Genomic DNA, 15,550 nt, shown 5'->3' with positions numbered 1-15,550 from the left:
GAAGCACTTCTGGGGTGCAGATTTCTCTAACCTTGAGAGACACCGCAGGACCACTCTAACTGAAATGTTCACAGAATGAAGTCCTTTGTGTATAGTGTGCTAACATTAGCTACACTACAGTAGAGCTTAGGCTTTGATTTAAGATTTCTCACCCAATTTCAGTCTAAGTAGCAGGGCTTTCAGAAAGGCCTAGAGAATTATTTTTCACCTTTCAATTCACAGAAACATACTCCATATATAAAGCACTTTGGGTTTTATTGATATTTCAACATAACACCCTGGCTTTCTGTGCTTAGTATATTTCTCACCGGACCATGGTCTTGACTATCCAGGGTCTATGTCCCAGCAAGGGGACTGCCTCATCCATTAGAGGATGAGTCTTGATGAAATTCAGCACTTCGTCTGGAAGGGTGTTGGAGGAACTGAATCTTGAACCCTGGACAGCACAACCTCCCGGCCTGGAAACATAAAAGATACACATTCACTTGAAAATGCTTTGGCACAAAGTATTTGCATTGCACAAATGCATTGCACAAATGTGCTTTGAATCAAGTGAGTTTAGAGTTATGGGTTAGTTCTTAACTTTTATTCTCACTTGGCTCTCCAGCCGGACCTTTAGGCCCCACACATAAGCAGTGACCCCCCAGTAATTTATTTCTGTAGGCCTGAACTAGCATCTACTGCACCAGTGGCTTTGGGCAAAAACTGTCAAATATCCAACAGCAAAATATTCTTGTCATTAATGGCAAGAAATATGATCTATGTGTAAACTGGGAAATGATAGATAGATAGATAGATAGATAGATAGATAGATAGATAGATAGATAGATAGATAGATAGATAGATAGATAGATAGATAGATAGATAACAACAAAGGATAGAACAAAATATTAAACAAATGATAGACTGAAGCGACAGATAGATAGACAGAACCAACCATATAACAAACAATGACAAATGATAAACAGATATGATGAGCGATAGGACGAATGACTGAGAGAATGAACGATAGAACAAAAGACAGATAGATAGATAGTTAGATAAAACAAACAATATAACAAACAATAGAATGAACGATAGAATGAACGAACAATAGAACGATCTGTATATCAAACGATAGAATGAATGAATGATAGATTGAATGATAGATAAATAGAAATAATGATAAAACAAACTAATGAACAATAGAACGAATTATAGATTGAATGTATGATAGAAAATATGAATGATAGAATTAACAATAGACAAATAAAACGAACAGTAGATACAAATACTTATAAAACAAACTAACAATAGAACGTATGACAGAATGAACGATAGAACAAACAAATGATAGAAGAAATTATAAAATAAAAGACAGATAGATAGATACAATAGAACAAACAATAGATACAATTAACAATAGAATGAACAATAGAATAAATGAGTAAATCAACAGAATGATTAATAGAGCAATTGATAGAGCGAGCAAACGATGGAACAAGTGACAGATAGGTCAAACAAACAAATTATATATAGATAAAACAAACAATAGAACAAATGAACAAACAAATGATGGATGGATGGATGGATGGATGGATGGATAGAAAGAAAGACTAATTGATTCTGAGACGGGATAGAAGTTGTATATTTGGGGTCAGTCCCTGACAAATACCTGGGTTTTGGTACCAGTTCGTCAGGTACTGGTGTCCATATGGATTCCGGCGATTTCTGCTCCTTGAATCTTCCCTCAAACACACGTGCCAGCTGCTGCATGTCAAATGCACACACTGCTGAGCCAGGGATGCTGGGTAAAATCACAGAGTAACAACAGGGTTAAGACATGCCACTGATCCAATCCACACCTCTAACAGGATGACAGACACACCAGCACACATTTTCAAAAAGCACACACACTGTCAATATAGGCCCAAGCCAAAGCGATGTGAATAGTCACAAAAGCACTTTTTGGTTTCCAAAGCAGACAGACTAATTGACCAATCTACCTTCATGTAAATGCAAATGTCAACTAAATATTGAAAATGGAGTCACCATTTTTACATGAATCTAACTAGCCTTATACAAATACTCTTAGCTTAGTTATGCTTCATTTCCAACTTGTCTCAGATGTTTCTATAAAATAGACCCAAATGAGAAAATTGTTGACATACTGTTTTACAGTCTAGAGCATAGAGCTATAAAATGACTATTGATAGCAGAGCTCCGGTCACTGGTCTTGGAAGAATTTAATGTGAAATGTTTTATTTCATATAGACTTTGGCATCTTTGCTAATCTAAACTTTTCTGAAATCTCTCAGATAAAGTGATAATGTGTCAACACAATTGTGCCACTGAAACACTATTGGTACAGTATACGGTCTGTGTTATCATTTTAAATACGCAATCATTAGGAATCAAAAGCAAAAAACTTCAGTCTGATGCTTGATGCACATGGCAACAAAGAACCTCATATCAGACAGACACTGCAGCGGAAACTATAAAATGAACAGACAGGATCCAGGCAAGTGAACAGACTGTACAGCCCAATGAGTTTGTGTGTGGTAAGGGATAGAGTCTGTTCAGGTCTGCAGGTGTTCACCATGTGTTCTCCAAACGGTGGGGGGTTGGATGGACAGTTGAGGAAACTTGGATCCCCTAATCTGTCCAGATTTCAGTTTTCAGGCAAAGCAAGAAAACAAATCATGTTTATCACTTGACTGATCATATACTTTCAATTTGAGAACATTTTTGACAGTGCTAAACCATAAGCATCATATCAAATGATCTATTATGGTGTGTTCTAATGCAAACACACATATCAGGTCAATTACACTAAAAAAGTACAAAGTGATTTTTCTTTTAATTTCCTGACTTATTTTGACCTATGATTTAATTCAGGACTAAAATTTGTTAATAATTAGAACATGTTTGTCTACAATAAATGTAATATTGTGGCAACAGATATATATATATATATATATATATATATATATATATATATATATATATATATATATATATATATATATATATATATATATATTTATTTATTTATTTTACGTCAATATGCTGTATTGTCTAGTGCATACATTAGTTTTACAATAATTAAACATAATTTTATTTCATTTAAACTGACTGATCTCAGTTTAGAAGACTCTGGGCAGTAAGTAAAGAGTTAAACTTTGAATGTATGTAGTCATGTGACAAAACAACATGGCGGCGATCACAGCGGAGTTTGTCTTTGGGAGAAACGTCAACAAAACTACATCTGGAAAGAAACCTAATTAAGCTTTTACATCGAAACCTATTTGAGTCAAAAGATTAGAGTATTTAGTTACATCCAATTTGAGCGATTTATCGCAAAACGTCACACTGTTAAACACAATGTACACTAATAAGTACTTTATCACACTTTTTACTTAGAAATCCTAAATTGAATGTGGATTTTCTCATTGAGAATCAATGGTTTCATACAAAAGCTGAAAAAGGTTAATTTCAGACGTATTATGTGGAGTTAAAATAAAAATAAGTTGCATTTTGAACGGTTTTGAGACCAGTGCAGACAGACAGTACACTGAAGGTTAAATAATTCACTAAATAGGGAGCAAGGGAGCATCCTATAGCTTTCCTATGCAACTAGGTGCATTCACACCTGAGTCCTAAAATCCGACCAAAATTTCAGTTTCAATCTGCAGATGATGTTTGGACCACTCAACATGTTTGGCAGATATGAGACAATGATAATCAGTACATCGATTCAAAATGTATAATGTATGATTTTATTTTATCATGGTTGGCATTGATTGGATGATGCTGGCCTTTACATTCAGTCAGAATTAACTATGCTAATTTCTGATGTAATGTCTGTAATGTCTCAAAAACATGAATGACCAACACCAACACTCCTGGAAACATAATTAACAATTTATTATTAGGTTCTACTAGTTACAAATCAAAAAGGGAAATGGAAAATGCACACAGCAGTCACACTTGGATCTCAGGAGGATATATTATAAAAAAATAAAAATGGTGATGGCCCAAAATAACTATTATTTATCTAATATCTAAAAACATACAGTCTTTAATACTTATATATATATATATATATATATATATATAGTATTAAAAACTGATATATATATATGTTACAAACTGACACTAGAAGTTTGGATGAGAGAAAGAGAGTAAAAAGAGAAAAGACAAAAAATAAATAAAAAAACTGGGAGCAACAGTAAAAAGAAAGGGGGGGACAAGAGTAGGCAACTGAGGTGTGTCAGAGTTCACCCATAGTCTCTCATCTATGCTCTGAGGGCAGATTTGGCTGCTTCTGTGTGAAGTCCAGCTGGTACACAGAGGAGATATCTTGTCTGCACTCCTCACCTGACACTAAACCTGCTGAGACAACAATGGCCAACAATGGACCAATAGTGGGCCAACACTTGATCAAAGACAGGAAAACACTCATCTGCCAAACCTCACTGTCCTTGAATGACAGTGTCATGCCAAATCAATGTCCCCATCTAAATCCTACCACCCTAGAGATAATAACTGTATGTAATGCCTGATCAAAAAGCCTTTCTCATTATATTGTTGTAGTAGCTGGTCAGATAAATAATTAAAACAGCACTTTAATGCAGATAATATGACTAATATATTAAACATAATTTTTCTAGACATTATATTGACTTTAACATAGTAACTATCTACAGTGAAGCTTAAAATAACAAAGGAAAAAACACCCTTGGACAATTAAACACCTAATATGATTTAAATTGTCTTAGCATTTAAAAACCAGTTAGCCTGCTAACTGAAAAGACAAAGAAAGAAAAATGTTCCTTTGTTTCAAGAAATGTTTTATTTGTAGTTTTGGTTATATAATGTCAGCTGGTGTTTCATTTTATTGACATTAATTGACGTATTTGACAGTGATTTTAGTCTCACAAAGCCAGAAGTTTGCAGTAATACAGTATTTATATTATGGCTGCCGATTTAACACGTTAATTCAGTGCAATTAATATGATTAAAAATAACGTGTTAAAAAATTTAACGCAATTAATCGCAATGCCTCCAGACAGTAATAAGGAAGATTCCTGAAAAATGCAAGCTTGTAGTACCACCTGTTTACTCCAGAGGGCAGTAAGTGAAACTTCAGCTGTATGGCACTGCGCAGTTTATACAGTGAAGAAAACAACCCTTCAGCAGGCAGCAGTGTGGCCAGCTTATAACTTTGTCACTAGATTTAGCTACTTTTCAGACCCCTTTAGTGACTTTTTTTTTCTAAAAAGCACCTAGTGACAAATCTAGCAACTTTTTGGACCAATCTTAGCTACTTTCTGTAGAAGAGTCACCAGTACTGCCATGCGAGCGTGAGGTCTTGCTTGCCGCACAGCACAGTCGTTGTCTTTAACTTATGTTATAAAATCAGGATTTTAGCAGTGAAGAGCAGCAGCTTGGAAGTGGCTACTGGTTAACATGTAGTCTTAATAGGCAGCATTTCAGTCACTATTTCATCCTCGTTACATTTTCTGACAACAGAAACAGAAGAAATATGTACATGAGAACAGCTTTATTGGGAATTCGGCTGTACTAAAATACAGTATGTGAGCACAGAAAGTAGGAGAGAAGCAAACATATGTAAAGGGATGACACAAGGCAGAATGCAAATAGGACGTGATGACATCATGTACTGTATATACTAATTAATGCATTACGTCATCTAGCGACTTTTAGTGACATTTTTAGCAGGCTCTAGCTACTTTTCATTGAAAGTATTTGGCAACACTGGCAGGCAGCACAACACAAACATGCGTTACTTTCTTACGTTCAAAACACTTGATGGAGCGCAAATTCGAACTAAGGAATCTCAAGATGTGTTCTAAGTATTAAACTATAATTAACTTGACACAGTGACCTAAATATTTTATGTTTATGACGCAGACGCTACACAAGCATGTCTGATGCAGGTGTACGCTGATGGGTCCTTAAACAAGCCCTCATAATAAATCTCCAACTGATTGACAAATTCACTTGTGTAATGGATTGCTGTGAACTGTGTGTCAATGATTGACTTATGATCAATAATATGGTAGTAAACAATACATTGTATTCTAAAGCCACTTTTTCTATTGTCTTATCAATGATGAACGCTTCTGCCACAAGAATGTAATGCATTTTAATTATCTGAAATTTTTTTATTATATTTATTATGAATATAATTTTTAAATAATAAAGATAACTATGTATAATTGTTTCATCATTATATATTGAATTATTGTTATATGAGGGGCTTTCTCAGCAAATATTTGTAAATTATTAATTGCGATTAATTAATCGGGACACCCTGTAATTAATTTGATTAAAACTTTTTATCTATTGACAGCCCTAATATATATATATAATATTAGAATGTTTTTAGCAATTATTAAATGGTGAACCTGATAATTTATCCTTAGATCAGCTATTAGACATATAGTATATAGTTATTAAAAATATTTAGCTTAATCTGAAAAATATAGAAAACAAGGAGTGAAATTGGCTGGCATATTGACGTAATGGGATACATTTTATTTGCACTGAATTAGATAACAAATATTTTGTATTTTTTTTAGAGCCTGTACCACGTTAACGTGATAATTTAAAACCAATTTTTATTTTTTGAAAAAATTATCATCTTTTAATAATTTTGGCCTAGGTTATTTGTGTTGAGATAATGAGAATTTATCCAGACTTACTACAGAAAATGTCCAAATGTCCTTATAATAGTTAAAAATATGAACTTTAACAAAAATCTTGTGTAACCTGAATGAAATCAGTTTTTCTTGAAAACAGTGAGAATAACCCAATTAGCATGAAGTCTAGCCTACTTTGCAGCATATTCTGGCCAAGAGCTTGGTACTCAAATCAAATGAATATTAATTTCAACTAATATTCAAAACAAAACTTTATATTATCATATTTTTCAAAGATTCAATTTCACAAACCTTGGAAACTTGGGCAAACCCAGTGATTAGTTATGTTGATGAAAACCTGTTCACACTGATTCCCAGATGTTTTAAAGCAATCTGTGATTTTCTAAAGTGGTTGCTTTTTTTGTGTACAATATGCATCAGATAGCGAACGAAATGTAGGCATCCCATGGGCTGAGACTTTGACTACTTAAATTAAAAAGTTGTATTTTTGGATTTCTAAAATATCCCTCAAACTGTTCTCTCAGCCAGTGCAATCGTTTATGGTCTAGAATTTGGCACGACTCCAGCTACTTCACCTTGTGAGTGCAAGTGACAGAAAAGATTAGCCCTCACACTTTCCACATAGTGACTAAGTAAAAAATAAACTAGATGAGACAGTTCCAGAAAAATCTGCCCATTCAGATATAAAGAGGGCTACTCATTCAATTGTAATCATTCAATTTCTGCTCAATTCTGTTAATATTCCCCTTAGTTACAAAATGAGACAAAAAGGGTCTGATCTGTTAAAGATGAGCTTCTGGGTAAAGTCTGTTGGTGTAATTGAAGGGCTTTGGGAATGAAGGGTCTCATTTGGAAAATGGGAACAGACTGGTGGCAGAAATAAGGCAGTGGGCATGGTGTTAATGGACTGATTTTGAACTCAGCTTGAGCATGCCGCCTGCCTTCTGCATGGAGGGCATCTGTGCCAAAGATTACACTGAGTTAACAGAGATGTCCTTGAATGGAAGATTCCTCTCTCTCTCATTCACCATCACTTTCGATCTTGTAAACTGCTACCTTAGTATCTCAACCATGTAATTACCTCAACAATTTATAAGAAGTAGGGACAAACAACACAATTGATTGTGCAAAGGCTTTAATTCATAGTAATGTTGTTCTACTAGAGGCATTACTGAACCGACACTTTGCTCTTTTGACCTCAGTAGGTGATGGTAAATTGTAGGTGATTAAAGAATAACATAATATTCTCTCTGACTCCTTATTTTTTAGACTGTCATTATTATTATTATTATTATTATTATTATTATTATTATTATTATTATTATTGCTCCTACTTAAAGGGAGGGTTCTCCCAAAAATGAAAATTAGGTCATTATTTGTAACTCACATTTTGTTCTTGTTTCTTTCATAGAATATTAGATGTTAGGAAGTATTTTAGTCTCAGTCACCATTCACTCTCATTGCATCATTTGACCATACAATGAAAGTCAAAGGTGACTCAGGCTGTCATTTTGCTATACATCTGCTGTGTTTCACGAAATAAAGTTAGTCATACAGGTTAGGAACGATAAATAATGGTAGCATTTTCATTTTTGAGTTTACTAACAATATTAATTGTAGAGACTTGGGGGTGGAGTCTTTTGACTAGGGCCTGTAAGCAACCACCCAGAATGCCCTAAATTCCCACCCTAGCAACCACATAGCAACACACTAAAAAACCCTTAAGATCACTTAAGCAACCATATAGCCACCCTGTACAACACACTAGCACCATGTCAATGAATATACAAAACAATTCTGTTTGATTCATGTTGTTGGTTGGTAACATTGTAAAAGCTAAACGGGCAGATATGTAGATAATCACCTCATCACACAAAGCTCTGCGGCACAGCCACTCATGTCTGTTTGAGAGGGAATGACTCAAGGGTCTGCGAAATGAGAACTAAATGAGAAAAATGGACACGGCGGAAAGCAGGAAGGACTTCATGCTGGTTGTACTTTGGTACAGATCATACCTCTAGATAGTGCAACATGCCGAACTAGGCAGACAAGAGCACTCCCTTACAGCATTATGGAACTTCTGTGAATAATGCAGCATATTATTTCAAAATCATCAGTTTAAGTTCAGACTTAATGGGATGGTTCAACCAAAACTTAAAATTCTCTCATCATTTACTCATTCTCTTGTGATTCCAAACCTGTATGACTTATAGTGACTAGCATATTGCCCAACATCTCCTTTTGTGTTCTACGGATGAAAAAATGCCTTTAAATTCTATTATAATCCACCAAGTTGCTACGTTGCTCAGAAACCGTAAATAGAGAATGACTGATATTGGTTTTTAATGACCGATACAATCAAGGGTGTAGATTTGGCTTGAACTTTGAGGGGGTTGCAATGTGACGCATTTACATGTTTCCACTGATCATGGTATAAAAATGGTATAAGATTTTTTTTTTAGAAACATCTGGTGAACTGATTTACAAAACGAATATTGTGCACAGTCTACAAAGTTTATTCCAGTTTTAGTTTCAGTATACACTCACTGAGCACTTTATTAGGAACACTATGGTCCTATTAAAGTTCTTGACGTGGTCTTCTGCTTTTGCAGCCCATCCGTCTCATGTTTTGCATTTTGAGATGCTATTCCGCACACTAGAATTGTACAGAGGGGTTATCTGAGTTACCGTAGTCTTTCTGACAGCTCGAACCAGTCTTGCCATTCTCCATTGTTCTCTCTTATCAACAAGGCATTTCTGTCCACAGAACCGCCGCTCACTTGGTATTTTTAGTTTTTCTCCCCATTCTCTATACACTCTAGAGTCATGAGCACCAACAATCATGCCACGGTTGAAATCATTGAGATCACATTTTCCTCATTCTGATGGTTGATATGAACATTAACTGAAGCTCCTGACCCATATCTGCATGATTTTATGTATTGAACTGCTTCCACACGATTGGCTGATTAGATAATCGCATGAATAAGTAGATGTACAGGTGTTCCTAATAAAGTGCTCAGTGAGAGTACGCTTGTTAAAAACCCCTTAATTAATAGATCAAATGTAAAGTATTCAGTGTCCAACTTTATTGGTAAACCTGATATTAAACAACCTTAAATGATTAAGTGGAAAAGTGGAAATATCAGTTATATCAGTCAAACCGATTATCGATCTATCTCTAACCCTAAACAACCTACAGTTAGGCTGATGAATTATATTAACTGATGGAAGTATTGTTTATTGTGATTATTCTTCTAATTACTATTAAATGTGTACTAAGTCATTTTTTTCCACATTAAAAAGTTTAACTCATAAAGACATGAATTGTAATTTTGCAATATATGTAGGAAATCATGAGCACTCACATTAAAATTGTCATGTTCTCTGTTGTCTTTTGTTTTTGTGCTTTAATGTTGAAGTTTAGTTTAGTTACTGTTTCCTGTTTGGTTTTTGTAGTCCTTTGTAGTTTCATTTTATGATTGGTTCTCCCCTGATTATTTCTCATTCCCTAATTGTTTCCCCAGGTGTTCCTCATTCCCTTGTTTGTTCCTTTTGTGTATTTAAGCCCTTAGTTTTCTTGTTTGCTTTGTTAGTTCTTGGACGTGTTATGCTCTGTGCTAGGTTTCCTTTGTTTTTCTTTGTCCTGAGTTTTCCTGGTTTTATTAATAAAAACTGCACTTTGATCCGCATTCAATGCCTGCCTTCATCACAAAAATAAAGACTCCAGTCATATCAGTAACATTATAAAAGCTGTTTTATTCTACATGGAGAGGGTCCGCACATGGGGGCGGCCATGTTAGAATCACATGACCAGCCGAATACTACTCGCTTAATCTCAGTAACCGTCCTGTTATTTGACACTTTCACTCATTGATTAAAGTAATCATGGCTGACTGTGAATTGTACATTTCTACAATGAAACTGAAAACGATTGATATTAAATGATGCTGCATCCAAGCCACTAGGTGTCAGTGTAAGTCCATGATGACCCAAATACAAAATGTATTGAGTGCACCTTTAAGGATGTGATAGATTTAACTTAAATAGATTTAACAAAAGTCTGAGCCATTAAATGTTATGTGTTATTAATCAGAAAGTTGCTATAAATATATAGATTTTTTTGCTCGGCAATATTCTCTTCAAATTGTTGCCATGTCATGACAATTGTTGAATTGAAAGAAAAAACTCAAGGTAAAAGCTGACAGTTCACACTAATGTCTGCTAAAACACCCATTGTGGCTACATTGAAAATGCAACGCACGCAGGTGTTGTTTTCCGAATAGCGGTCTGACATATTTTGGAATGCAACAACACAAAAAAATCAAGCTTGCATACCTAGAAGCGTCTGCGTTCATGTACTTGGGTAAAGTATGTTTCAGACTTAAGTGGGTTTTAGAATATATTATTTCTTAATACAGAAGCCTGATCATATTGTGAGAGATACATCAGTTCATGTTATACCCCCCAAAAAAAAGTCATTTTAAAAAGTAATGAAAATCAATCCGCCTCTCAAATGACTTTGCTTTTTGAATGACATCACCAAGACCTCTTATTTTTCAACCCCTCGCCTCCAACCACCTGCCACTTTTCTCGATCCTATCAATTCCGGATCAATAAAATTAAGACCCCATTATCTTTGAATATCCCATTTCACTCTGTCACATAAGGTAGTAAAATGGGACTTTAACTGTGGTAATATCACAGTAACGAACAGCCTGTCATGTACATGTATTACTATTGTTTTACTCTTTATTCCTGTGGAGAGAACAAAATGTAAACCAACAGTAATTTACGCAAAAATACTTCTATATTCCAAAAAACATTGACAAGTATCCTGTCGAAAGTATGTTCAGCACATATAGCACCAAAAACACTAAGCTAATTTAAATTCTAATCACACCAGCACAACGAGAGGTAATCTACAGAAAATGTCTGTCATCATTTGTCTGATGGACTACAGTATATTATACTGAACATACAGTCAATGTGTACTTCTGCTGAGGCCTAGATGAGTTTTCATAGACGAGTCCTGACATTGTGTACAGAGATCTTGGGACTTACAAAAAGAGCTGAAAGAACAACATTTGGGTTGATTTTATGATGTACTCGACTATTTATCCATTTAGTTCAACTCATTCATTCTCTATCATAAGCTCAAGAGCTCAGATTATTGCTTTGTTAGTCATTTTGTCTCTGTGCTATCTTCCTGTCAATCTCTTTCTGTCTTTCTTTGTCTCTTTCTACCCATTTATTGTGGGTTCACGGTGTGTAAATGTCTGTCCTCTGTTGGGAATTATTTCATGTTTGTGAGAACAAAACGTGTCTGCTGTTTCGGGAGGCACTCTGTGCCAAAGCGGCGTATTCAACGCAAGGTGGAAACCAACCGCAAAATCTTTCTTTCATGCTTATTTAGGTAGTAAATGTTTTGCTCTCTCACTGTAGAACTACTCTGTGATAGTGCTCGGTTTCCAAGGAGACATTTTACACGTCTATGTGTCAATCATACATTGAGTTTTCAGGTATTTGGCAGCCATTTTTTTTTTTTTGTTGAGGTGTTAGACTTTCAGTACCCAAGGATATATCAGAGTCCAACATAAAACTTCAGTCATAATGGTGGTATGTGTATGGTAAGGAGATATTTATATGTTGAATATATGGCGACACTATTATTCTGTTGTGGTATCTGATGGTAATGTGGTATTTTGCATTACATTAACAAGGCTTAGCAACCACTATCATTGGAGGGATGTTTTTAGAAATATCTAAGGTCATGTCCACACTTATACATTTAAGTTTGAAACCAGTTTTCAGTTTTCTAACATCATTGTTTTCAAACTACGCTGTAACAGAGAGGGATTTTTACAAGTCTCACACTGTTCCAGAGTAGAAGAGAGGACAAAATGTCTACGTAGAGGTCTGCCATGATATATTTTGATGGTAATGCCTTGGTACTTGTTTGTAAATGCTGAATTATTTCTCGTCTCTTTGCCTCACTCTCCCTCTTTTTGCACATTGATATTGTAATCTGCACTAAAATGCGAGCTAGCAATTTCCAACCTTGTGGAAAGCAGATCAGTGTTTTGCCCATTGTTAAAATGTGTTTTTGTCATTTCTTATCATCCCTGATAAACATAATTTTAAATAGTCTTTCCCCCAAGACAATCAAATTCACACAACTGCTGTTTTTGTTTTCCTTCTGGTGAAAGGAAGCTTTTTTAGGCACCATACCAAAAGGACAAAATCCAAATTGCCTTGAAATTGGATTCATTCGTGCTGCACGGGTTGAAAACAGATTAATAAGAAGCCAAATCACAGCGGAGTGCATGTATGTGTGAGTGTTCAGTTTAAAGCCATTTTCCATAGTGATTTTATTATTTTTGTTTGATAATCTTAACCCATTTACAGATGAATCTTACAAAAACTTGCCATATTTTACTCCCAATTCAAAAGAAAAATAGGATGTTATTAAAGCCTATTTTAAGGACCATTAAGACTGTTTTGCATTGTGACATTGTTTTTATGACATAAGCGGATTTTCCTGCAAATGTCCCCTTAATGTGTCTAGATATTTTATGCAGTGATGATTCTCATTATGTAATAAAGTATTTTGTTTAATCAAATCAGTATAAACAATAAGTAGCATAACAAATACTACCAAAATGTATAGATAATTTTTTTTCCCCAATAATTTTTATTTTATTTAAAATATAATATCAAATATAAAAACTCAAAAATATACTTTACATTTATATTGAGATAATATGAAATACTATATTAATTATATTAAATATCATCATTAAATAAATATAAAATGTAACATAATATATTATAATTTTTTGTGAAAAATAATTATATGTATATAGAGGCAAAATATACTTTAAATGTAATATTTAAATAATATATCAATAAAAAAAAAAATCTTGACAGGTTTTGTGAGACATTCAGTGGCTTTAAACATAAGTAAATCAGATCTCAGAATGAATAACAATAAGAAAATAAATTATGCCAAAATCATTTTAGGCAATAACCTTTTCAAGGGTATTTGTACTTATTTGCATCAGGGCTGTTAAATCACATTACTGTCTTATCTGCATTCATCTCTCTCTCTCTCTCTCTCTCTCTCTCTCTCTCTCTCTCTCTCTCTCTCTCTCTCTCTCTCTCACACACACACACACACACGTTGGTGCAGCTATCGAAATGAAGACTGTCCATAGACATAATGATTTTTATACTGTGTAAACTTATCCTATCCTATCCCCATCCCTAACCCTACCCCTAAACCTAACCCTCACAGAAAACTTTCTGCATTTTTACATTTTCAAAAAACATCATTTAGTATGATTGACATAAGCTGTTTTCATCTTGGGGATCGACTGATTGTCCCCACAAAGTAAGGAATACCTGGACACACACACACACACACACACATGTTGTGTTTCCATGTTTTATGGGGACTTTCCATAGACATAATGGTTTTTATACTGTACAAACTTTATATTCTATCCCCTAAACCTAACCCTACCCCTAAACCTAACCCTCACAGAAAACTTTCTGCATTTTTACATTTTCAAAAAACATAATTTAGTATGATTTATAAGCTGTTTTCCTCATGGGGACCGACAAAATGTCCCCACAAGGTCAAATATTTCGGGTTTTACTATCCTTATGGGGACATTTGGTCCCCACAAAGTGATAAATACACGCTCACACACACACACACACACACACACACACACACACACACACACACACACACACACACACACACACACACACACACACACACACACACACACAGTTTCATTGCCTTCAAATACTTTATAAACACCATACTTTCTCACATCCATTCTGTGAGGCAGGAGACATGAGCAAAAACTCCACTTGATCTATAATGAATCTTATTGTTTGTCTATGAAAAACACCTGATATATCAAAGAAATCACATTAGTGATTTTTCTTCCCTATGGATGTTCATGTACGTACCTGTTTGAGGGTGTAGAGAAGACGCCAAGTATGACATCTCTGCCCTGCATGCGTATGATTGGGCTGGTAGACTGCAGTAGGTTGAAATAAAAGTGTGAATCGCCAGGGATTGAGCAGTTCAGACGTGCCTTCAGAAACGACGTCCACTGGCGCTCTAACACGCGCTGAGATCCACCCAGATCACCTTTACACACGCGTGCCACACGGGACACCATCACCTGACACACACACATTTAAAAAGAAAATAATTCGGTTTACTTTGCACTCAGCTTCTACAGCTTCAAAGCAACCATTCATCAGAGAACTGCTTTTGAACTTAACACTTCAATTGTAAGAATTCTTCTGACAATAGTGTGAAATCTTAAAGGGGTTTTATTCTGCACTTTTGAAGCATTACATTTTTTTTCTCTGAAGTCCCTTTATATGTTAGTCAAAGTTTGTTTGCAACAAAAAAGCCTTAATGTAGTTTCAGTTGACCATTTAACACTATCTGTCTAAACGATAGAATTATTCAGATTGTTTTAGTTACTGTACTTTTAACACTTCTATATATGCTTCTACACTGCCTGGACAAAAAAAGTTGCACACTCTAATATTTTGTTGGACCACCTTTAGCATTGATTACGGCGTGCATTCATTGTGGCTTTGTTTCGACAACCTTATGCAACATCACAACATTAATTTCCATCCAGAGTTGCATTCATTTTTGGCCGAGATCTTGTATTGATGACAGAAGAGTCAAATGACTCTGTAAAGTCTTCTCCAGCACATCGCAATGGGTTAAGGTCAGGACTCTGTGGTGGCCAATTCATGTGTAAAAATGATTCCTCATGCTCACTGAACCACTCTTTCACAATTTAAGCATGATGAATCTAGGCATTGTCTTCCTGGAGTAT

The 15,550-nt window shown here is 35.0% G+C and overlaps 1 protein-coding gene across 1 annotated transcript in view; it reads right to left on the bottom strand.

Annotated features, from left to right (window-relative positions):
• LOC127648795 (semaphorin-6B-like) overlaps positions 1-15,550 on the bottom strand; it is a 188,204-nt gene that overhangs the window by 29,691 nt on the left and 142,963 nt on the right. The window contains exons 10-12 of the mRNA XM_052133558.1: positions 14,655-14,872; positions 1,655-1,786; positions 309-458 (exon numbers count right to left, since the gene is read on the bottom strand). Of these exons, the coding sequence (XP_051989518.1) occupies positions 309-458; positions 1,655-1,786; positions 14,655-14,872 (500 nt within the window). The remainder of the gene's footprint in view (positions 1-308; positions 459-1,654; positions 1,787-14,654; positions 14,873-15,550) is intronic.

The sequence above is a fragment of the Xyrauchen texanus genome, chromosome 9 (genome assembly GCF_025860055.1).
Source record: "Xyrauchen texanus isolate HMW12.3.18 chromosome 9, RBS_HiC_50CHRs, whole genome shotgun sequence".
Taxonomy (NCBI): domain Eukaryota; kingdom Metazoa; phylum Chordata; class Actinopteri; order Cypriniformes; family Catostomidae; genus Xyrauchen; species Xyrauchen texanus.
This window is presented reverse-complemented; position numbering and strand designations above follow the sequence as displayed.